At 44.9% G+C, this 21,178-nt stretch overlaps 1 protein-coding gene across 1 annotated transcript; it reads right to left on the reverse strand.

Annotated features, from left to right (window-relative positions):
* Positions 1–1,984: 1,984 nt before the first annotated feature.
* On the reverse strand, positions 1,985–20,685 carry VILL (villin like). The gene is made up of 20 exons (XM_053467611.1): positions 20,625–20,685; positions 15,614–15,689; positions 14,925–14,999; positions 12,083–12,279; positions 11,623–11,731; positions 10,681–10,791; positions 9,923–10,122; positions 9,615–9,693; positions 9,231–9,329; positions 8,803–8,956; positions 7,999–8,099; positions 7,704–7,841; positions 6,962–7,120; positions 6,178–6,357; positions 5,729–5,874; positions 4,831–4,975; positions 3,766–3,954; positions 3,504–3,572; positions 2,270–2,545; positions 1,985–2,159 (listed from the first exon to the last, which is right to left on the reverse strand). Exons 2-20 carry the CDS (start codon positions 15,674–15,676, stop codon positions 2,046–2,048), a joined length of 2,604 nt encoding a protein of 867 aa, XP_053323586.1. The 5' UTR covers positions 15,677–15,689; positions 20,625–20,685; the 3' UTR covers positions 1,985–2,045.
* Positions 20,686–21,178: the final 493 nt, after the last annotated feature.

The raw sequence follows: 21,178 nt of genomic DNA on the forward strand, positions 1-21,178 counted from the left end.
TACTTTTTTTTTTTTTTTTTTTTTTTTTATTTATTTTTTATACATTTTCTTTTGTTTTTTTGTTTGCAAGTTTTACAGGGAATATAAAATATCTGTGAAACATTTTTTTCAAAACTTTTTTTTTAGATTTATTTTCATAGGAATTTTTTTTTAATAGAATTTCAAAAGAAAGGCCTACTTTTTTTTGGGGCGGTAAACTAAACTTAGTTGGAAATCCACAGTTTAATAAAGACATAGCAAAAACATGAAGATTTGCCCTGGTTATAAACGAGAAAGCGCACTCTACCGCCCGACATAATGTCCTGTTTATTGGCGAGGCCATGAGAGGTCCAAACGGGCAGCCGGTGCCGACGGATCCGTGATGGAGAGGCAGCCGGCTGGCATCTCGTTTGCTCTGATGGGGGACGGAGAGGGTTTCGTTTCGGGGCCTCGATAAACCTTCACGTTTTGGGATTCTATGGATGAAACGCCCAGCAACAACGCGTCTAAAAAAAAAAAAAAAAAAAAAAAAAAAAGTGAAATTTAGGGCAAAAGGGGACAAATTTAGGAGCCAACTTTATTTTCTTCCCCGATCATATTTTTATTTTCATTTATTACCCCCTGGTCTGCAGTAAAAAGATGTTTATTGGGGCAATAAGACATAAAACACACCTTTTTTCAGTGCTTCACCACTTTGTACAGAACCGCAGTTAACCCCTTCACGACAAAGGGGTATTTTACACCATAAAGACTGAAGCGTGTGTGTTTAACCATTATCGCTCTTTTTGTGTATTTCAAAGTTTTATTTTAAACCATTTTCACGCTAATAAACAATAATTACCCCCATAAGGGGTAAAATATTGCAATGAGTTTAAACCCCCCCCTCGTTTTTCTATAGGAGGTTGCTTTTAATAGTTTGACTCAGAGCCAGCTCAGCCGTTGCCACAGGAGAAGCTCATTGGCCTTTTCATACTTTGTAAGGTAGATTGAAGCCAGGGAGATGAAATGGCAGCTCTTCGCCGACTCCTACCTTAGTGAATAAACCCCCTGAAGGTGAACTCTGACATTAAAGCAAATAAGAGAGAGACTGACGTTTAAATAAAAAAACACCATTCTGTACGATTGTAGATTTTATTGGATCACGTTCTGAAATAAAAGGTGGCTCGTGGCACATTTATCACCGAAATCCCATCATTCACGATAGTTGGAGACCTAAAAATACACAAATATTCTGACAACGCTATCATTTGGCAAAGTCGTCGAACTTTTGTACCGGCAAAGGGCGCTGGGCCTGCGCAGCCTGGCGGAAAGTCACGATATTCTCTCGAACCGGTAGAGGGAGTCCCTCGCCGTCGGCACAGAACACGGAATATGTAAAAATCTCAAAAATTGGATACTCTGTGTATAAAATGATAAATGATTCTGTTTCTGCCACACTCTATAGGGTAACATTATATGAAGTCAGCCGAGAGGACCCTATAGATACCCTATAGATACAAACGGAATGAGGAAAAGGGTCCCTCTAGTGGTCATTATTTGAAATACACGCTGGGTTCTAAGATCCTGGGTTTGGAAGCTGGTCGAGAACCCACTTCACTAACGCTCTAGACTCGAGTTACGTCTACTAAATACGACCCCTGTTTCTGTGGAAGGTTTACAGAATCGGGAAGTTTGGAGTGTGCATTGGGGGGTCCTAAACCGGTCCCGTCTCGGGTCCAAGTGAGTCTTAATTCATCTCTGCGTGGGGGCGCAGCGTAGTACCCTGAAATGTGAAAGCTCGGTCAGGAATTCTGCTTACGAAGGATAGCACCTATACGAACAGACAAGCAATATATATTATATATGATATCTATGTATATATTAATAAAATCGCACTCCGGGGGGTTATTTATGAGGGGCTCACCCTCTCTCGCGCTTGGATTCAGGTTAATGTCATCTCAACGTCGCCTTAATGTCCTAAATTATAAAACTGACGAATCTAATGTAAATAAGCCGACGTTTGGTGTTTTCTTTTTGGGGAATTTTTTGAGGTTTTTTTGTCCAAATAAATCGGTTTCAAAGTTTCTTTAAAACAAGCCGCTCTGTTTTTTCAGGTTTTGCTGCTTCCACTTGGGCAGCTGGTAGAAATCCGCTTTGGACATCCCCAGAATGCTGCCAAAGTCTTCGTCGGAGAGGTAAACCTGGCAAAAGAGGAGAAAAAAAGGTCAATTCCCTCACTGTGTGAGCCTCTACCGCTTCTGCTTGGAGGCGCTTCCACTCATCTACCACCCTCTCAAATATTTGATCCTACCTCCTTTTTGGTGGGGTCCACTCCGTCGGGCAGTTCCTCCGCTGTCTTGTTAAGAATAAGGGATTTCTCAAACCACTGATTGCCGTTGCTCTCGGGCAGCGGCCCGACGTTCTGTTTGACCTGGACCGGGGACTGGCTGCCATTGGTTGTTGCCAGGTTACCGTTGCTCTTCTGCGGATTTCCATTGCTATGGCTCTTGTAGACGGCGTTTTCGGTTTTGGCGGGGGCGCTGGGTTTATTTGTGCTGCTTTTGTTGAGGTTGGTGTTTTGTAGGTCCTGGGGAGGAAAAAATGATAATAATCATGAGGCTTCTTGTTATGTTGGAGCAGGATTATCAGCAGCAATCTGACAGTCGCCGGTTAAATCCGGTTATTGTTCCGAGTCACGAGTTCTTGGTGTCACGGTGAACGATTAAACACAATGAGTGTTTGTTAACGTTGTTTCTATAAAGTCATCTTGCAACATTGTAACCTACGAGGGGGGAGCGCCAAACGCCTCACCCCTCGTGTCTATGGTGCGCGTCGCGGTCTCCATGGATACGGGGAACATCGGGCTGTTTGGAGAACTGGAAGGGAAGAGACAACCAAACCAGCCCAGGAGAAGGAGGCCAAGACATAGAGCCGGCTGAAACTCGGAAGACACAGAGACAACCAAACCAGCCCAGGAGAACGGCTCTAGATTGATTTTCTTCTAGCTTTGCGCCCATCCTTGTATCGCCCACCGAGACCCAAGTCCTTGGGGGTCTACTGGTGAATTAGAGGAACATACAGTATCTCCTTGCTGTTCCACCTGGGCCACCAGCAATGGAGTCCAAGGGAGGTCATCTTATCCTCCATGGCTAGGGGGCCGACATATTAGAATAAAGAGCCCCTCATTGTCTCTCGCTCAGGGCAGTTCCTTACTTTTAACAACGGGAAGACCCCATGTACAATAGGGTGACCAACCATTCCCGGGGACCGTCCCCTGACCGAGACGCTTGTGTAATTCTCCCGAAACCCTCGATCGCCTAATGCTAAATTATATTTCAAAAGCAAATTGTTCCTTTTGTCTGTAGCTGGTTGGAATCATATAAATAATCATTACAAACGTCCTTTTTTTCATTTTAGGTTGAAAACCCAACAAAGGGTCTCAGTAAACCGGAGCAGTATGTAGATATATATGATGTCTTCATCCGTTATATTATTTTAAGTTATATTTTAAGTAAAACGATAACCCCAGGAATTAACAAACTCACCACGCTGATCTGCGAGATAGCCGAGACGTCTCCTAAATTCTTCTTCATATCTTCATACGACAGTCCTGACTAAAACGTGAATGAGAATTGGGGTGTGAATGGCACGAAATAGCTGATTGTGGATTGCCCGTCCATGGGGTAAATAAGTGGGGCAAAGACCCAAATTCTGGTTCTATACTTAAAAAACAGCCGACAGGTCCTACCAGCCGGTGGAGCCATGGACCATTCATGTTCCAGTAACATCCCAACTGGTTCTACTTACGCTCCACTTGTGTGAGTCCCAGGCGTCGAACCAGCCCGTGAAGGTGGGGGGCTCGTACCCTTGTTTCACGGTTATAATGGGGGTAGCCAAGTCCCGGCCGGCGGGGTGCGACTTCAGGTATTCTTTTGCTGAGGTTATCGATTCATTCTTTTCATATTCATTGGCCGATTTACCGACCCAAAGGAAGAGCTAATCCAGGAAAAAAAATAAAAAAATATGATCAATTGACCCATTAAGTAGATATCTACTAAAAAAAAAAAATAAAAGCCTGATTTTGGGATGGGCTCCAGGTTTCTGGCATTAAAGTTCCACGTTTTCAGCCGCAAAGCTGGTGATTTTTGATAAGACACAGCCTGTCATTAAGGGGGTAATTGTAAGGCAGGTAATTACTTAACGAGGCAACACCTAAAGCCTATGCTTATCCAGAATTTAGAAGAGAGAGAGAAAGTTTAGCCAAAGAAAGCCCCGCAGACACCTCTATAGAGTATTTCGGAGATTCGCTGGGGTATTTAACTCATTTATAAAGTTAAAAAAAGTCGATCTTGCTACAAGTTATCAAAACCAGTGAGTCCTCATCGATGTCCACGTCGATGCATTATGTGTAGGGGATATCATGCCACCAAGGCCTTATCCGTGACTTACTCTAAAATATATCATATTGGGGTCTTTTATGAACCAGATATTTTATAAAAATGGATATTTCTGTTTTGGCCACAGATTTGATAATTCAACCAAATTTGGTGGACCAGAGTTCGTAGATTATGAGAGTCACAAAAGGGTTTCAAGACTACAGAGATATCGCAGACAACACAACCTCTTACGAGATGTATCAGATAATGAGGATACAATTTACGAGATGTATCAGATAATTGTATCCTCGTTACTGGATAGACAGCGACAGACTTTGCGATGGACCTTGAGGTCTCTCACATCTTCTCGTGGATGCTGGAGGCCATCGCTTTACCTGCCCCAGCTCGTTACTTTTAATTACATTATTACATGTAAAGGATGGTATCTTCTGAATTACAGACTTTAGTCACATCACGCCTGGTCTCACAAACTGACCTCTTCCCACGTATCCAGTAACATTACGTCATCTTCGTCGAGGTCACTTTGGGTAAAATCGACCACTTCTGTCATGATGAAACGACCCGTCTGATTGGAGCATTCGAAGAGCCGGGGTTTGTACTGCACCACGGCTTCCTGGAATCTGAAGAAGAAAAAAAAAGCCACGTCAAACAAACCGGCTACAGGAGACACGGAAATCCTCGGTTCTAGGTACCGAAATGTTTTATTTCTAATTCAAGTCTTCAAAGTTGTAACTGTGGGGATTTTGGAGAACTTGGTCTGCAGACAATAAAAGTAAATCTAGCGGGGAAATTGTGACTTATAAGAAAATGTGATGATAGGAGCGAAAATGTGAGAAATCAAGTTCCGGGGCCAGGGGTAGAACTGGAATAATGAAAAGTATCTTGTTCCATGTTCCGTGTTCCGCGTTCCGTCTCTGTTCTAGTTACACCCAAGATACGGTGTTGGATAAAGGGCCATTGGAACACAGGAGTGATGGGAGTGATAAAGGGCCATTGGAACACAGGAGTGATGGGAGTGATAAAGGGCCATTGGAACCCAGGAGTGATGGGAGTGATAAAGGGCCATTGGAACACAGGAGTGATGGGAGTGATAAAGAGCCACTGGAACACAGGAGTGATGGGAGTGATAAATTAACCCCGTCTGCGCTGGATTTCTGATCCATTTCATGTTATTTTATTGGACAAAATGTGCATTTCTCTCAAAAAACAAGGACAAAGTGACCCCAAACTTTTGAATGGTATGTGTGTGTTTGACGAACCTTTGTGCTCATTTCCTAATAGTACGGTTAGTAAATCTCCTGTTAGTAAAGCTCTAAGGAACAGCTGAACTCGCGACAATATGAGAGATAAAAAGAGCCAAAGAGGTTCAGGACCTTTTATCGCTGGCGTAAGGAGCTTTCCCTCCGAGGGCCACCCAGAATTCCGCCGGCTCCTGACCCTCTAGGACCGTCTGCTTGTCCTGCTTGGAGATGATATTTGCCACGGTTTTGGCCATTTCCCGCTCATCGCCACTGCAGCCCTGGCAGATCAATAAAATCACAATAAAACACAATTTCCTTACATTTTCCATAAAACAAATCCCGCTTTAAACTTTTGGGAGGGACGCTCTCATCATGCTCAGCCAGCTACCACAATCCATAAAAGTGTAAATAATCGACTTCCAAATGTCTATCGGGCAAAGATATAAATTAACCCTGCAACAGAACCTTGGCGTAATGATGGATCTCTTTGACACAATGTACCCCGCGGCGTAACGGGAACGGGGTGATGCCCCACGAAGGGCAGAAACGAGGGCAGATAAGATGCGGGATAACGAACTTGCCTTTCCGCACCACAGATAGCACACGGCATCGGTTTTTAACACAAACACGTCGTTGGAGTTGAGAGAAACAGATCTGGCCGGAACTTCCGTGGCCTTCGTGTTGTACTCATCGGTCCCCCTGACTTGGAACAATCTGATTGGTGGCTCCGGCTCCTTGTTGTTTTCTCGACTGGTTCCTCCCTGAAAGAAAGCGATTTGCACGATGACGTTAACCGCTTTCTCCTTCTTAACATAAATCCATGGTATTTTTATATAGAAATGATGGAAAAAATTATGAAAAAAACAGAGACTTCTGTACGCAGAATTTTTCTAAGAATTGTTTGATGTATTGGACAAAAAAAAGGATTTTTTTTAATTTAAAAAAAGGATATTTTAAAGTCCATTGACTTAAGTTGAATATTTTTCCTAATCCTGTTGCACGGGTATCACAAAAACCTGTGAATAGCCTCAAAATTCGAGGATTTAAACCTCCTTTGTTAAAAAATGTATTTTTTTTTATATTATGGATATTCTAAGGTCTTCTGTGCTTTACGTTACACAACCACCCCCTTCTCATCGAATAAATACTTTCTTCTACCCCATCTTAGCCTCTCGTCTGCCATTTTAACCCAATCGCCCTTAACGTTTCGCCTCCACTAAAATAATTACTAGCAAGAGAAAAAATGAAGAAATAACATTAAAAAACAAACAAAAAAAGAAATAAAGAATACGACAGCAAAGCGGAAGGACTGGTTGGGGTTCCGTAATGGAACGCTGTGGCGTTTAGATGCTGAGGGTGTATCACCTCATATATGATCATCTTCCCTTTAAAGATGGCCTGGAAATGCTTTGGTTCTTTGCCCATGGTCACGCGGATTTGGACCGGTTGGTCGTGGTACTTGCGATCCAGTTGGACGGCCTGGTACGCGCATGCCGTGATCTCGTCTTGTGTCGCGTGGCGCCCCTGAAACAAAGAGCACCCCGATTTAGATCCCAAAGACTCAGCCAGAGGGGGGCCTGATGACCCCCGAATACCGACCGGTTGCTCGGTTAATTAGCGGAGACGTTTAATACGGTTCCTGAGATAAGACGGCAAAGCCCTGAGCTCCTGCTGACATCATCGTTATGGTTTTTTTTTGTTTTATGTTTCATGTTTAGAATGTTCCTTGTTATATGAAAGAATATTCCAAGTACTAAAGGGTTTTTAATCAAAATACCCATCGCAGCATCCATCGGAAGAGCCAACTGTTCCAATGGCGCCAATCGGTAAACCAGCCATCAGTCCGGGTCAGCATGTTTTTAAAACAATGCACAACATGGAATTCCCATTACCAGTAAAATTTAGGATTTTTAATTAAAAAACCCCATAATTTCATATTTATATACGATTTTTAATATATTTTATATTATATACGATATTTAATATATTTTATATTATATACGATATTTAATATATTTTATATTATATATACAATATTTTTGCCCAATATCGCTCACGATGTGTGTGTCACCTATCTGGCTAGCTAGGAATTCTGTGATAGACTTACCAGCCACATGTAAAGGAGATAATTTGGTTTTCCAGACTTTATGTACGTATAAAGCACCAAGTAGCAGTCCCCGCCGTAGAAACGTCCGTAGGTTTTAGGATCAACTTCTTTCAGTTCTAGTTTTTCGATTCTCCACACCTGTCCGCAAGAGAAATCACAAATTCTACATAAATTCATTAAAGAAAAAGAAAATTCAGCGTTTGTATAAAATACTTGGTGTCTATTATATATCTATTATACTATATTATATTATATATATATATATCATGCGTTTTATTTGGCTCCGCCCACTCACCTCTACCGTCCCCGAGGCGTCATCCACCATCCGCTGCTCGGCAGCTAACTCTGGCCTTGCATAAAGTTCATTGATGTCAAACTTCACTTGATCAACTTTGGCTGTTTTAAGACAGAAAAAAAGAAAAAATGGCAAATAGGAAACGGAAAAGGCAAAAAGCGATAAATATCAGAAAAGTACTAAGTAAATCTGTTGGTGATAAAAAAATAAAATACAGAGAAAAGGGGTGTAAAATCAATGATTACAAACGTGACACAAACTATTTTATACTTTCTCTTTTTTCTGTAAACCTTTACTTTCTCTCCTTTTCTCCCTTTCTTCTTTCCTCCTCCTATCTCTATTTTTCCTCCTTTCCCTCTTTCTCTTTTATTCCTCTGTATTTTTTCTTTCCTCTTCTTTCTTTCTTTCTTTCTTTCTTTCTTTCTTTCTTTCTTTCTTTCTTTCTTTCTTTCTTTCTTTCTCTCTTTCTCCCTCTCTCTCTCTCTCTCTCTCTCTCTCTCTTACCTTCTTCCTTTCCTCCTTTCTTTCTTTTTCTTTCTTTATTTCTGTCTTCCTTTCTATCTTTCCTCCTTTCTTTCTCTTTCCCTTATGATTACAGTATAATTTGAGACCCAAACAGGGCAGGACAGGGTGTATAATGGGTAATACTAGAATAGGCAGCGGCTGTGCCCACCATCTTTCAACAGAGAAACCTGAAGCTCTGTGTCAATCTGTGAGAGACGCCTAGAATTTTCGCATGGAAAACACTTTTTTTTGTGTTTTGGTCTCAGTTCAGCTTATAAATTTTATGCCAAAACGACTCACCGATTTTACCAACTTGGTAAGCCTTCCCCAGGCCCTGTGTTTCTCCGACATCTTTCCAGTTCTGGAAGAGCTGCTTGAACATGCTGGACTCTGCTCCATCATTCATTACCTCCACATTTGTAGTGGCCGGATAGCCTTTGGCTTGTATGAAACCCTAGGGAAAAAAGGCACAGCTTGATCACCAAGATGGCAACCAAGTTCCACCAACTGGTGTTATTTTAGTGCCAACTTGTTCCACTCGTCGATGGCCACGGGGCCGACATCAACAGGATTCTTAAACTGGACCAGAGAGGAACGTACCGCCATCTTCCACAACCCCATCAGATAGAGATTCATCAGTACATCTTATTTTATGTCCAATTAGACAGCTGCCAGTGAAAGACTCTACGGACGGCGAAGTCTTTCGTTGGATCGGTGATGTTACTTACCACGGCTCTGCTAAAAGCTGCCTTCTTCTCCTCTGGACTTGAGTTCTTCCCTCTCCAGACGTAAATCTTCACTCCACCTTGATCTAGAATATGGCAATCCTATAGAGAACAAAGATATCCGTCACAAATTCATTGTTACCGATGAAAAAATGTCTGTTTTGGTTAAGAAACAGCTTCTGGAGACCAGCGTGCTTTCTTAGCGCACTAACCCAGCTTAATCTGGAATAGCTGCTGAGTAGGACCCTCCAAAGCTGGTGACCCCCCGAGGTTCCTTAACAGGTTGGTGAAGCAAGCTCTGCATCATTGGAGTGTTTAAAATACGCAATCATCTCCTCGGTCAGCTCGGAGCCACCAACCAAATGGTTCCCAACAACGTCCACTCACCTCGTGGTGTAAAAGATCTTGAGTCAGGGGCTTTGTGGCCGTCTCCTGAACCACCAGGTCCCCATCCTTTTCGAAAACACTGCAATAAAGTGAAAGAACCTGAGCGACGCAATGTGGACCAACGGACCATCTGACCAGAGCTATTCCTAGACATGGAAAAGTATCCCGGATTGTAGGGATTATTGTGAAACTGATCCTGAAGAAGTCCAACCCACGAGTATTAATCACGAGCTGGGCAGCTGGTTATTGAACCTCGGTTACTCGTGGCCGGATCTGTTTTCTCGACTGGTTATCCACCGATAACTTACTGGTACAGGCGAACATTTGACTTCTGCTGTTCATCTGCTTTCTCGTCTTGCGTGGCTTCTTTTAGCTCCCCGGTTCTCGCGCCCAACACGGCCGCCATGATCTGCATCAGGTCAGGAGAGTCCGGCTCGTTGTCTATGATGCCAATCTGGGCTCTGCCACCACGTTCGTCGTCCCTAATGCTCTGAGCCAAAGCGCAGCCCTAAGAGAGGACACAGCATTACAAGTCATCTTTCTCCTGTCTTCCAATAGAAACAAAGAACCTGTCGGCAGACCGGCCCCCATCCGGCCCCCGTCTAGTCTGCCTGTTTCTCCTGCTGACTCAAAACCTTAATCAGACTCAAAACCTTAATCAGTCGTTGGTCTCGTCTTAGATTCAGGAGCCGTATGTCTACCCCATGCGTGTTTAATCCCCTCACTGTATCACCCTCTACCACTTCTGCTGGGCGACTGCTCCCCTTATCTGCTACACTATCATTACGTGTAAACCTCTGACCCGCAACGGAAGGAATCAAGGTTTTTCATTCCTTGTCTGCCTGAAGAGACCACCATCTACCCAACAGCGTTATCTGGGCTAAAATTTCATTTTGTATATTTTTATACAATTATTCCTTTCCTTTCTCTGTCCCCCCAGGTAAATCATCTACCACCCCATCCACCCCAAACCCGATTTAGCCCTTGGCTTTGTCTTATATCCCGGATAACCTCATGCCAACTCCCCCGGCTGGATTTACCTCCGCAGGAGGCATCGATCACTCACCCGTATCCTCTCGGACTTATTGCTCTCCGGCCCGTTCCACTGGATGATGACTTTCCCCAGATCCAGCAGGAAGACGTCGCCTTTATTGAAACTGTTCCATGATAAATCCACCTGCGGCAAAAAGCGGGTGAACCGGCGGCAACGGATCATTTCTATACAAAACGATTTAATCCCATAAACGAAGACTTATCGGAAGGTAAATATCTGAACGGACATCACATCTTAATCTGCTTTAGCACAGGTATTCCGATATCAGTGACAAAGCAGCGCCATTGTATCAACAACAAGACTCCGTACCCATCCCCCGCTCTGAATCATATTTGTGGCCGTCTGTGTAGTTGTTGGTTGATACATAGTTTCCATTAGTCTGGATGGATGGGTGGATGGATGATTGGATGGATGGGTGGGTGGATGGATTGGTGGATGGATGGTTGGATAGATGGTTGGATGGATGGGTGGATGGTTGGGTGGATGATTGGATGGTTGGATGGATGGTTGGGTGGATGGTTTGATGGATGGATGGTTGGATGGATGGTTGGATAGATGGTTGGATAGATGGGTGGATGGTTGGGTGGATGGTTGGATGGATGGTTGGATGGATGGTTGGATGGATGGTTGGATGGAAGGTTGGATGGATGGTTGGATAAATGGTTGGATGGATGGTTGGATGGATGGTTGGATGAGATGTCCAGGGCTGGCGTTGCAGCCTGCATGCAGACCGAGCTTGTGCCTTAAGGGCCACCAGATGGACGCCACACAAGACGATAAATATATAATTACATTTTCCCAGCACACTGGGGCAGATATCAGTGGCTTTTGTGGAATGTAGGTCTAGACTCGGATGTGCTGCGTTATGGGTGGTTTGTTGGTAACACGTGAATCTGACTCTCTAATATCTCCTTCTTGGCTACCTGGTCTGTTTGCCCGCTCTTATGTACATACCTCCGTGGCTGTGACATGTTTCCTTCCTTTCACGTGGAGCAGACGTCGTATGTTGTACATGTTGGTCTCCACGTGTTTGAATCCCGAAGCTATACCTCCTTTCTTGTATCTAATGGAAGACACGCAGAGATGTTACGCATGGACATGGCAGCCATTACATCCGTCCGTGACATGAAGTCAGCGGCCATATTATAATCTGCCTGTATTGAGAAGGAGATCGTGGCCGGACCTGCAATGTTCACCTCGAGATGTCCCAACAATGGAACCACAAGTCGAGATTGGTGGCAGCCTGCGGCAGAGCCAGCATTATCTAAGACCCCCCCCACACCACCCACCCTTACAAAGGCTGCCTTAACCAATCAGAAACGTAACAATAGGGGAGAGATAACTTAATAAGGAGGAATAATCATGGAGATCCTGAGAGGAGGACATTGTTTCATTGATCGGCCCCCGTACTTACATGACGCCATTTTTGAAGTAGCTCTTAAAGGTCTCCGATTCGTGTCCTTGCACCTCCCTGTGCTGGATTGGACTCCCACCCAGGGACTCGTCCAGCTGGGTGGTATAGAGAGCGGCGGCCCCCTGTTCATCCTGCGTGGAGTCCTTCCCTATCCAGTAATGGATATCGCTGGACAGGCCGTTGGCAATCTTCTTACTCTGGAAGAAGACAAAGAGAAAGACGGCCTCGCTGTGGGATGTTTCATATTCCAAAGATTATTGTGAAAATGTTTAATTACTAAAATTTAAACCAATATAAATATATTAAAAAAAAAAAACTTTTATATAGAATTTATGTAAAAAAATGACATTCCTATAATGAGTCCATTCCTTAGCATTTACATCTAGGGAGAAACTTTGTCGAAGCCGCGCCGTGAAATTAAAGCTATATTTTGAGTAGTTTTAACACAAAACAAGGAAGAATACAGATGTTTATCCTACAGATCCCCACACGAGCTTCAATAACGAGTCCACCCCTCCCTCGCCTCGAGAAAAAAACGATCAGGGAGGTTATGGAACACAAAATATAAGAGCTCCTGAAACACACGGGTATTAAAGCGCTGAGAAGGGGTCCTGAAAGTCGCTCTTCCACCAGAATTTAACAAATTTATGGCAATGCTAATGAAGTCCGTTCCTCAATAGACTTTCATTAGTCAGAGAGTCCATCTGGGTGATTAAGACTGAGCCATTCTATCGCTCCCCACAGGCAGTATGATAAGGAGTCGGGGTGTTTAGTAGATCGGGGGTCCGATAACAGAGCGAGAATCATACATATGGCTGATATGCAGCTGCCTGGAAACATAATAGATTGCAAAATCTGTACAATAAACGATAATTATACAAAACTCAGGGCAGAAGAAACAATGTTGCCCGTCCGACCTAAGAGAATGGCTTCCAACGCGGTCGTTTACGTGGTGAGTGGCCTCGATACAAACCTCTGTGCGGTTCTCCCACCAATCAATCAAACACACGCCTCCCAACGCGTTTCGCCGGAATTATCTGTAATTGTTAGTCTTTCGGCTCAGCTTTACAAGAGAAACCCACAAAACCACGATCACGGCTTGGGTGTTTAGAGAAATCCCGCATTAGCTCACATGTTATATTCGAATGTATAGGATATCTGATAATTTATAGCCGGGGGGGAATATTTTGGGAACGTCTCGTATAGGCGGGTCCTCTGATGAGTCACTCTGATTTTCCCTCTCGCTCTAAATATATATAGAAAGTGCACATTCCAGCCGCACGGGGTCTGTTTATTGCCAAAAAAATTGCCAAAAAAGGGGCATGAATCATTGCAGGTAGCGGGAAACGCGCTCAGAGATGGCACTCATTGGGGGAAGCGCGCTCAGCGATGGCACTCGTTGGGGGAAGCGTGCTCAGCGATGGCACTCGTTGGGGGAAGCGTGCTCAGCGATGGCACTCGTTGGGGGAAGCGTGCTCAGCGATGGCACTCGTTGGGGGAAGCGTGCTCAGCGATGGCACTCGTTGGGGGAAGCGTGCTCAGCGATGGCACCCGTTGGGGGAAGCGTGCTCAGCGATGGCACCCGTTGAGGGAAGCATGCTCAGCGATGGCACTCGTTGGGGGGGAGCGTGCTTAGCGATGGCACTCGGGGGGCGTGCTCAGCGATGGCACTCGTTGGGGGAAGCGTGCTCAGCGATGGCACTCGTTGGGGGAAGCGTGCTCAGCGATGGCACTAGTTGGGGGAAGCGTGCTCAGCGATGGCACCCGTTGGGGGAAGCGTGCTCAGCGATGGCACTCGTTGGGGGAAGCGTGCTCAGCGATGGCACTCGTTGGGGGAAGCGTGCTCAGCGATGGCACTCGTTGGGGGAAGGGTGCTCAGCGATGGCACTCGTTGGGGGAAGCGCGCTCAGTGATGGCACTCGTTGGGGGAAACGTGCTCAGCGAAGCGATGGCACTCGTTGGGGGAAGCGTGCTCAGCGATGGCACTCGTTGGGGGAAGCGTGCTCAGCGATGGCACTCGTTGGGGGAAGCGTGCTCAGCGATGGCACTCGTTGGTGGAAGCGTGCTCAGCGATGGCACTCGTTGGGGGAAGTGTGCTCGGCGATGGCACTCGTTGGGGGAAGCGTGCTCAGCGATGGCACTCGATGGGGGAAGCGTGCTCAGCGATGGCACTCATTGAGGGAATCGTGCCCAGTATTGTGTGTTTACTGAAACCACACAATGTGATCTCTGTTCCGGGATCCGTTCCAAGGCCTGCCAGCGTCTCAGTTTATCTTTGGCATTACTGTCACCTTTAGCAAACAGACACATTCCATCCCCGAGGTCACCCGTATCCTCCGATCCCGGCTACCTGGATCCCAGCAGAGACGACACGGCAGTCTCCCTGCTACTGGCCCTGTGCAAACAACCATCTCATACAAAGCTTCCTCCTCTATACACAACCCGACCCTGAATAAATCAAATCCCCCGTGCCTCCCTATAATCTATATGAGAACCCGTCCCGCACGCATTCCCACGTATCCGCCCGCTTCTCCCGCGCATGTACTACTTTCTAACGCAATCTCACAAAAATCTAGAATTACCTTGAATTACATGAAAACAAAACATGGAGATCTTAACCCATTTAGTTATAAGGATCCCAACGTGACCTCTATCACCGCAGGGTACCGCAGGCACTAACATCAGCAGGCACGGGGAAATCCTGGGTAGCAAAATTCCTTCTCTCCATAAATAAAAAAAAATCACAAAAAAACCCAACAAAACGGCCTAAATTTTAAAGGCCGATTCCTTTCGCCTGACCCGTCACGGCTAACGAGGAATCGCTGCTCACGATGTCACTTACATATAAGATGATGTAACAGTCGCCTTCGAAAAAGCTTCCGTAAGCCTTTTCAGGGAGAGGAACCATTTTCATTTTCTGGAAAAGAGAGGAAAAAAAAGAAACCATTAATGTATAAATATATATAATTATTATTATTATTATTCCGGTATTTTCTCCCCTTTATGGGGTTATAAACAAACCGTGACGGCTCCAAGACCGCAGTGACCACCGAGAGCCTCCTCAGTAACTCCCCACAGGAGCTTCCGGTCACAGAACGTCTCCAGGATTTGGGTATTATCTTCATACTTTAGGGCTTTATTCACTAAAGGGAGAGTTGGCAGGGGGGTTTGCTCGAGAGCCCTGGTCTCAACTCGTCAGAATTCATTATGAAGGACCACCCCTGGCACGCGGGGCCATACAGGGAAGAAAAAGAAGATAATTTCTCCTCGAGGAGGGGGGAGCTCCCTGTATAATGCATAATTCAAAGGACTGGGAGACTTGGAAGACCCCCCTCCCCATTTAATTATACATTATACAGGGTCGGCCAAACTCTTTCCAAAGCAGAAGCTCATTGGGGTTGGACCTTCATAATGAAGACCCCCTCATCCCACATAGTAAAATGTAAGGCGCTGCATCTGTCCATCAACGTTCTGAAGCAGAAGACGGGGGAGTCATGGGGAGGAACAAGGTATGAATCTTCTCTCTCTTACCTCGATGGACCATATCTGCAGGCCGGGCTTCCTGCTGATGTTACTCAACGGCTGGGCGCTCATTTTGCTTGCGAATCTGAAAAAAAGGACGAATTTGAGACACGTAAGCAAGCGATACATCGTTACTACAATCAGCACCTCAAGGTCATGACATTAGGGGGGGGGTCACTTTGACTTTGTGAAGACCTCATTATGAGCGCTGCTGCTTAGTAAATGCAAGAGGAGCCCAAAAAGGAGCTGGTCAGAGTGGGAATAATCCAGATAATGACATCATAGGACTAGTGTGACCCGGGTGACGGGAGGAATGCTCTGGTTGGTTTCGGCTTTTCACAGCGTTACCCGCAGAGGTTAAAGGTCGCCAGCGGATCTTTAGCGTCTCGCAGTGCTGCAGGGATTCTGCCCCGCGAAGGGTTAAAGGAAGCGTGCTGGCACAGAACCGCTCGACGCCGCGCTGTGTAAACAGACGGTGTGTTCTGCGCGCCGGCGGCTGCCTCCTCTCTTCTTGTGACAATAACTCCATTCAGCCGCCACACAGTGATACATTCAGCTACAAAGTGTCTACCCTGACACAAAGCAACACAACACACACCGCCACACAACACACCACCACGCAACACAACGCAGCACAACACACCGCCACACAACATACCACCACGCAACACACCACACCGCCACGCAACATACCACCACGCAACACACCACACCGCCACGCAACACAACACACCACACCGCCACGCAACACACCACTACGCAACACAACACAAAGCCACACAACACAACGCAGCACAACACACCACCACCCAACACAACACACCGCCACGCAACACAATGCAACACAAAGCAACACACTGCAACACTAATGCTAATGTAGTCTGTTCCTCCATTGACTTTCATTAGTCAGTGTATCTGGCTGGGTGATTAAGACTGAGGCATTCTATTGTCCTGCACAGGCAGTATGATAAGTATGACGAGCTGCTTTCACTGAATTTTGGGGCATTGAACGAATTCCGGTGACTCCATTAAAAGTAATCATTTTACGGCCTTGAGACCCCAAAACAGAATCCGGGCAGTTGGCCGACGACATCCGTTTCTCCGAGGCGTGAAAGCGTTAATATTTTAGCTGTAGTGATTGTTTACACCGCTTCGGATCGTTAAGTATAATTATACATTTATCGGGACATCAAATATTTAGGAAGAATGGCGTCGGCGTCCGTCTCTGGGGATTCTTGTAAATTAAAAAATTAAATAAAAGATTATTAGAGACGGACGTTTAACGAGACGGAAACGCGTTCCACGAGCCGCCAGGACCAGGTAGGGACCTTCATCAGCAAACCCTGACACTTCGCAGGTATGGTAGATTCGTCTCGAATCCCCAGAGTCCTGCACCGGTTATCAGCCAAAAATATAGAACACGGAATTTGTTCTGTGCGTTGGAATTGGAAACGATTATTTTTTTCTATTCGTGGCCATGTTGGTGTAAAATACACGCAGTTTGTTCTACTGCCTGCTAATTTAAATACATGAAGGGATTTAACAAAGTACAGGAGGGACGTTTATTTCAAAGAAGGAGGAGAAAAGTTACAACAAGAGACCAGAATCTAACACTAGAGGGTCAGAGACTGAGATGGGATGGAAGGAAGTTTTACTTTACTGAGAGGGTGGTAGATGAGTGGAACAGCCTCCCAGCAGAGGGTTCTGTGTCCCAACACCCACCTTTTCTCTCTACGTCCCCAACATATAAAAGTGACGTGTATCCGTGATCTGTGCCGGCAGAATGTCTAGGGGGCTACCGGCATCTATATGGCTGTATACAGCTGGCTTTACCCCCCCGGTGCGGATTCCGGCGGAGGGGGTAAACGTCGGGATTGTTATTGTTCATTTATCCTGACACACCCCGCGGGGAAATGCGGCGTTTCAATGTCAACATAACCAGCTACAGAGAGCAAACACGGGCCGTCGGAGCGCTTAAAGGGGAACCATCACTAAATATTACAAATATATACTTTTATAGAACCCTCGTCACGGAATAAAAAGCTGCTCCTTCATACAACATATACTGCAGCCAAAAATAAAAACCGCCCGCGATGTTCCCCGTCTGTTTCATCCTCACCAAATTATTAGTTTATCAGGAATTTTAGGGTTTTTTGGGGTGGTCTTGGGAGCTGCAATGGGTGTCCACTTCCTGCAAAGACGTGACAGCGGGGCAATAAAACAGGGTTATTTCACAAAAACCTGGGACAGTTGGTGGGTATACATGAATACCGAGTGTTTAAACAAGTTTCCTGGGGGCTAGCTCCTCCCATATGCATGGGTAGCCCCACCCCCTTATTGCAGACACACCCCTTCTCGTATCCTATAAAAAGCAAGAATGAGAGAGATCGATGTGGTGGGGGGGGCACTTTGGAAAGATTCACCTGTCTCGATTTAGCTGGACTTTCTCATGGAGATATCTATAGCAGACTCAATATCATATCATATATCATATACCCCGTATATATATCATATATCCCGTATATATCTCATATATCATATATCCCGTATATATATCATATATTATATATCCCGTATAGATATCATATATCGTATATCCCGTATATATAATATATTTATTATATCTCCCGTAGATATCTCATATATCATGTATCCTGTATATATATAATATATCATATATCCCGTATATATATATATATCATATATCGTATATGCCATATTTATGATATATATTATATCTCCCGTATATATATATCATATCATATATCCCGTATATATAATATATATATAATATCTCCCGTATATATCTCATATATCCCGTATATATTTCATATATCCTATATCCCGTATAGATATCATATATCGTATACCCCGTGTATATGTATATATATATATATATATATATATATATACAGTATTTATCGTTCACCTTCCTGTATAGGAAGGCTGCAGGTCGTTAAGGCCTACAGACGCCGTAACTACATTACAATCTCTATGGATGGCAAATCCGTTTCTTCCAATCAAAACCATAACTTATCACCCTGTCCCTTTCACGCCGTTACAGCCTCGACTTTTACGTTTTAAACTAAAAAAGGAGGTTTCACTTTCCCCGACTGTGTCAATTGAGATCGGCCTCTCCTGACAACGGTTGCTATGGATTAGATCCGTACAAAGAATAGGCTCGACGTTAAGCCGGTGGGGGTGGGGGGCGTTTGTTTACACATAAAAAATGTCAACTTGGCTTTGCCAAACTCTGCTGGGGTGGAAAAAGCAACGTTTTCTGCACACGGTTATGGCTGATGCCTCAACGGGACGATAAAGAGATTTCACACAAAATGACACACAGGACGTTTCCCAATCTTTCGAGCACCAACATTCCCTCTAATCTCTAAATCAAAACACTGCGGCCAATCAGAGATGAGGAGAAAAGATTCTCTGGGCACTCTAAGTCAAAACACTGCAGCCAATCAGAGAGGAGACGTAATGGTTCCCTTGCCCTGCTCTCGTAATTAAAACCCCACAGCCAATCGGAGATGAGGATTTTCCTTCTGAATCAACACACTGCAGCCAATCATAAATGGTCATGGCTGAATTTGGTTCCTGGATTGATATAAGGGGTGGTGTTCCTCTGGAGCAAAGTATGGAGTCACGGTGATTAAGGGCCCCTTGTTGGCCCCTTGACAGACGTTATTAAGCAAATGAAGCCACCAGAGGCCAAAAGCAAACATTACATCAGTCACCAAGTTTCCTTATTAAACTGCCAGCTTTCCTGACCAGAGCGGTCGCATCCGCCCGTCGGGTAAAACCTTTTTAATGGGGGGCATTATAACCCCCGTCCGCAGGAAAGGGGTTCTATATGATATATGATATATGATATATGATATATGTTTAATATGTCATGCTGGCGGATACCTGTGGGGATGTGGATACATTCAGGGTGTTTTACAGCAGGGACCTTAAAATATCCCTTTAAATCCTTCATATATATATTTATTTATATACGGTATATATATTTAGAATATATAACGGGGTAACTAGGAGGCAGATCCCCAGATATATGATATATATCTATATGTATATAATGCTCAAACAGCATCATAGGAGTTGTAGTTCAACAACAGCTGGCGACCTCCCCCATTGGCTGATCCCTATTTACATCACAGTGGAAATACAATCTGCCCCCAGGGGGGTATAAGCGCTGCGTGTTAGAGGGTGGAGGCTCCTCGTCTGGTTTCTGCGTGGCGGCGCAGGGTGTCGGCCGGCACAAACAACGCAAAACCAGAGAAACCCCCGAACGCGCCATTACCCTCCCGACACATCCAGGATCCGGGGGCTGCCATCGCCAGATCCTCCCTGCCCGGCACTTTACTTTTATCTTATTCTGACGGTTACTTTGTAACTTAAAATGCAAATATTTCATTAAAAAAAAAATCCAGACCAAAATAAACAAAATCACTAAATTTCATGCATCTATTGGCCAATAAAACTCAGCTACTTAATATCCAAAAATGTATTAAAATAAAAAGACTATAATTGGGTTCCTTTAAGAATGTTTTTGGATGTTTTAAGAACGCGACGCAGAGTCCGGATCGATTCCCGCGGCGGTGATAACATGAAACCGCTCCCAAGCGCGTCAGGCTTTGAAAATTAGATTGTGAGCTTTGTGGACAAGGTGTCAGCGCGTGTCTACTAAGTGCAGCTGGTACTTGGTTATGCTTTCTGCGTAGGAGAGCCGGTAGTAGGGAGGAGAAGCACCTTGTGCGTAGATGATACATTTACTGTGATAATTTACAATATTCTACTTATATTCATTAAATTAATATTAATCTCAGTAATATTACAAGTACGAGGGGATAATAATAATAATAATAATAATAAATCTCCCTTTGACTTGACGTGGCAGAATAAGTCATCGAGGGTGCAAATCGCTCGTTGTGGGTCCTCAGGGGCCATAATCACCAAAAACATACAAAATTAAAGAAAAAAAAATGAACTATTTTCCCAAAGATTGTCTTCTTACCTGTAAGATCTCTCCAGCGGCACCACCACAGCCCTGCCTGCGTCCACAGAGCTTCCCAGATCTGTAAGGTGAGACCGGAGTGAGCTGCACTGATCCTCCTACCTGCCCCGACCGACACACCCCACCCCACCCTCCCCTCCGGGGCGTACGTCGACGGGGAAGACAGGTGGACCATTCCAGTAAATCAGTAATTTCGCTCTCCTCGCCCCTTACAATGCCCCGTTCTTTGTACAAAGGTTGCATTTTTTGCCCAAGTTATGCACTAAATGGTGACTTAGCGCTGCAAAACTTTTACCAGGAAAGGAGTGTGTTTAACCCTTCCCGTGCTGTCTTTTCCTGGTCACGTGTGGCCACCGCCAACTCAAGAGTACAATATATATATACATCTTATATATACATACAGTATACATATATACATTCTCGTCATGAGCTTGGTGGGATTGCAGCCGCCATAAAGTCCAAACCTGCCCCACGAAGGTCCTTCCACCTCTTCTCATGCAGCCGTTTTCTCACCAACGTCTACCGTATGTGACAAAAACGAAACCGTACATTTT

The sequence above is a fragment of the Spea bombifrons genome, chromosome 5 (assembly GCF_027358695.1).
Source record: "Spea bombifrons isolate aSpeBom1 chromosome 5, aSpeBom1.2.pri, whole genome shotgun sequence".
In the NCBI taxonomy this organism is placed as follows: Eukaryota; Metazoa; Chordata; class Amphibia; order Anura; family Pelobatidae; genus Spea; species Spea bombifrons.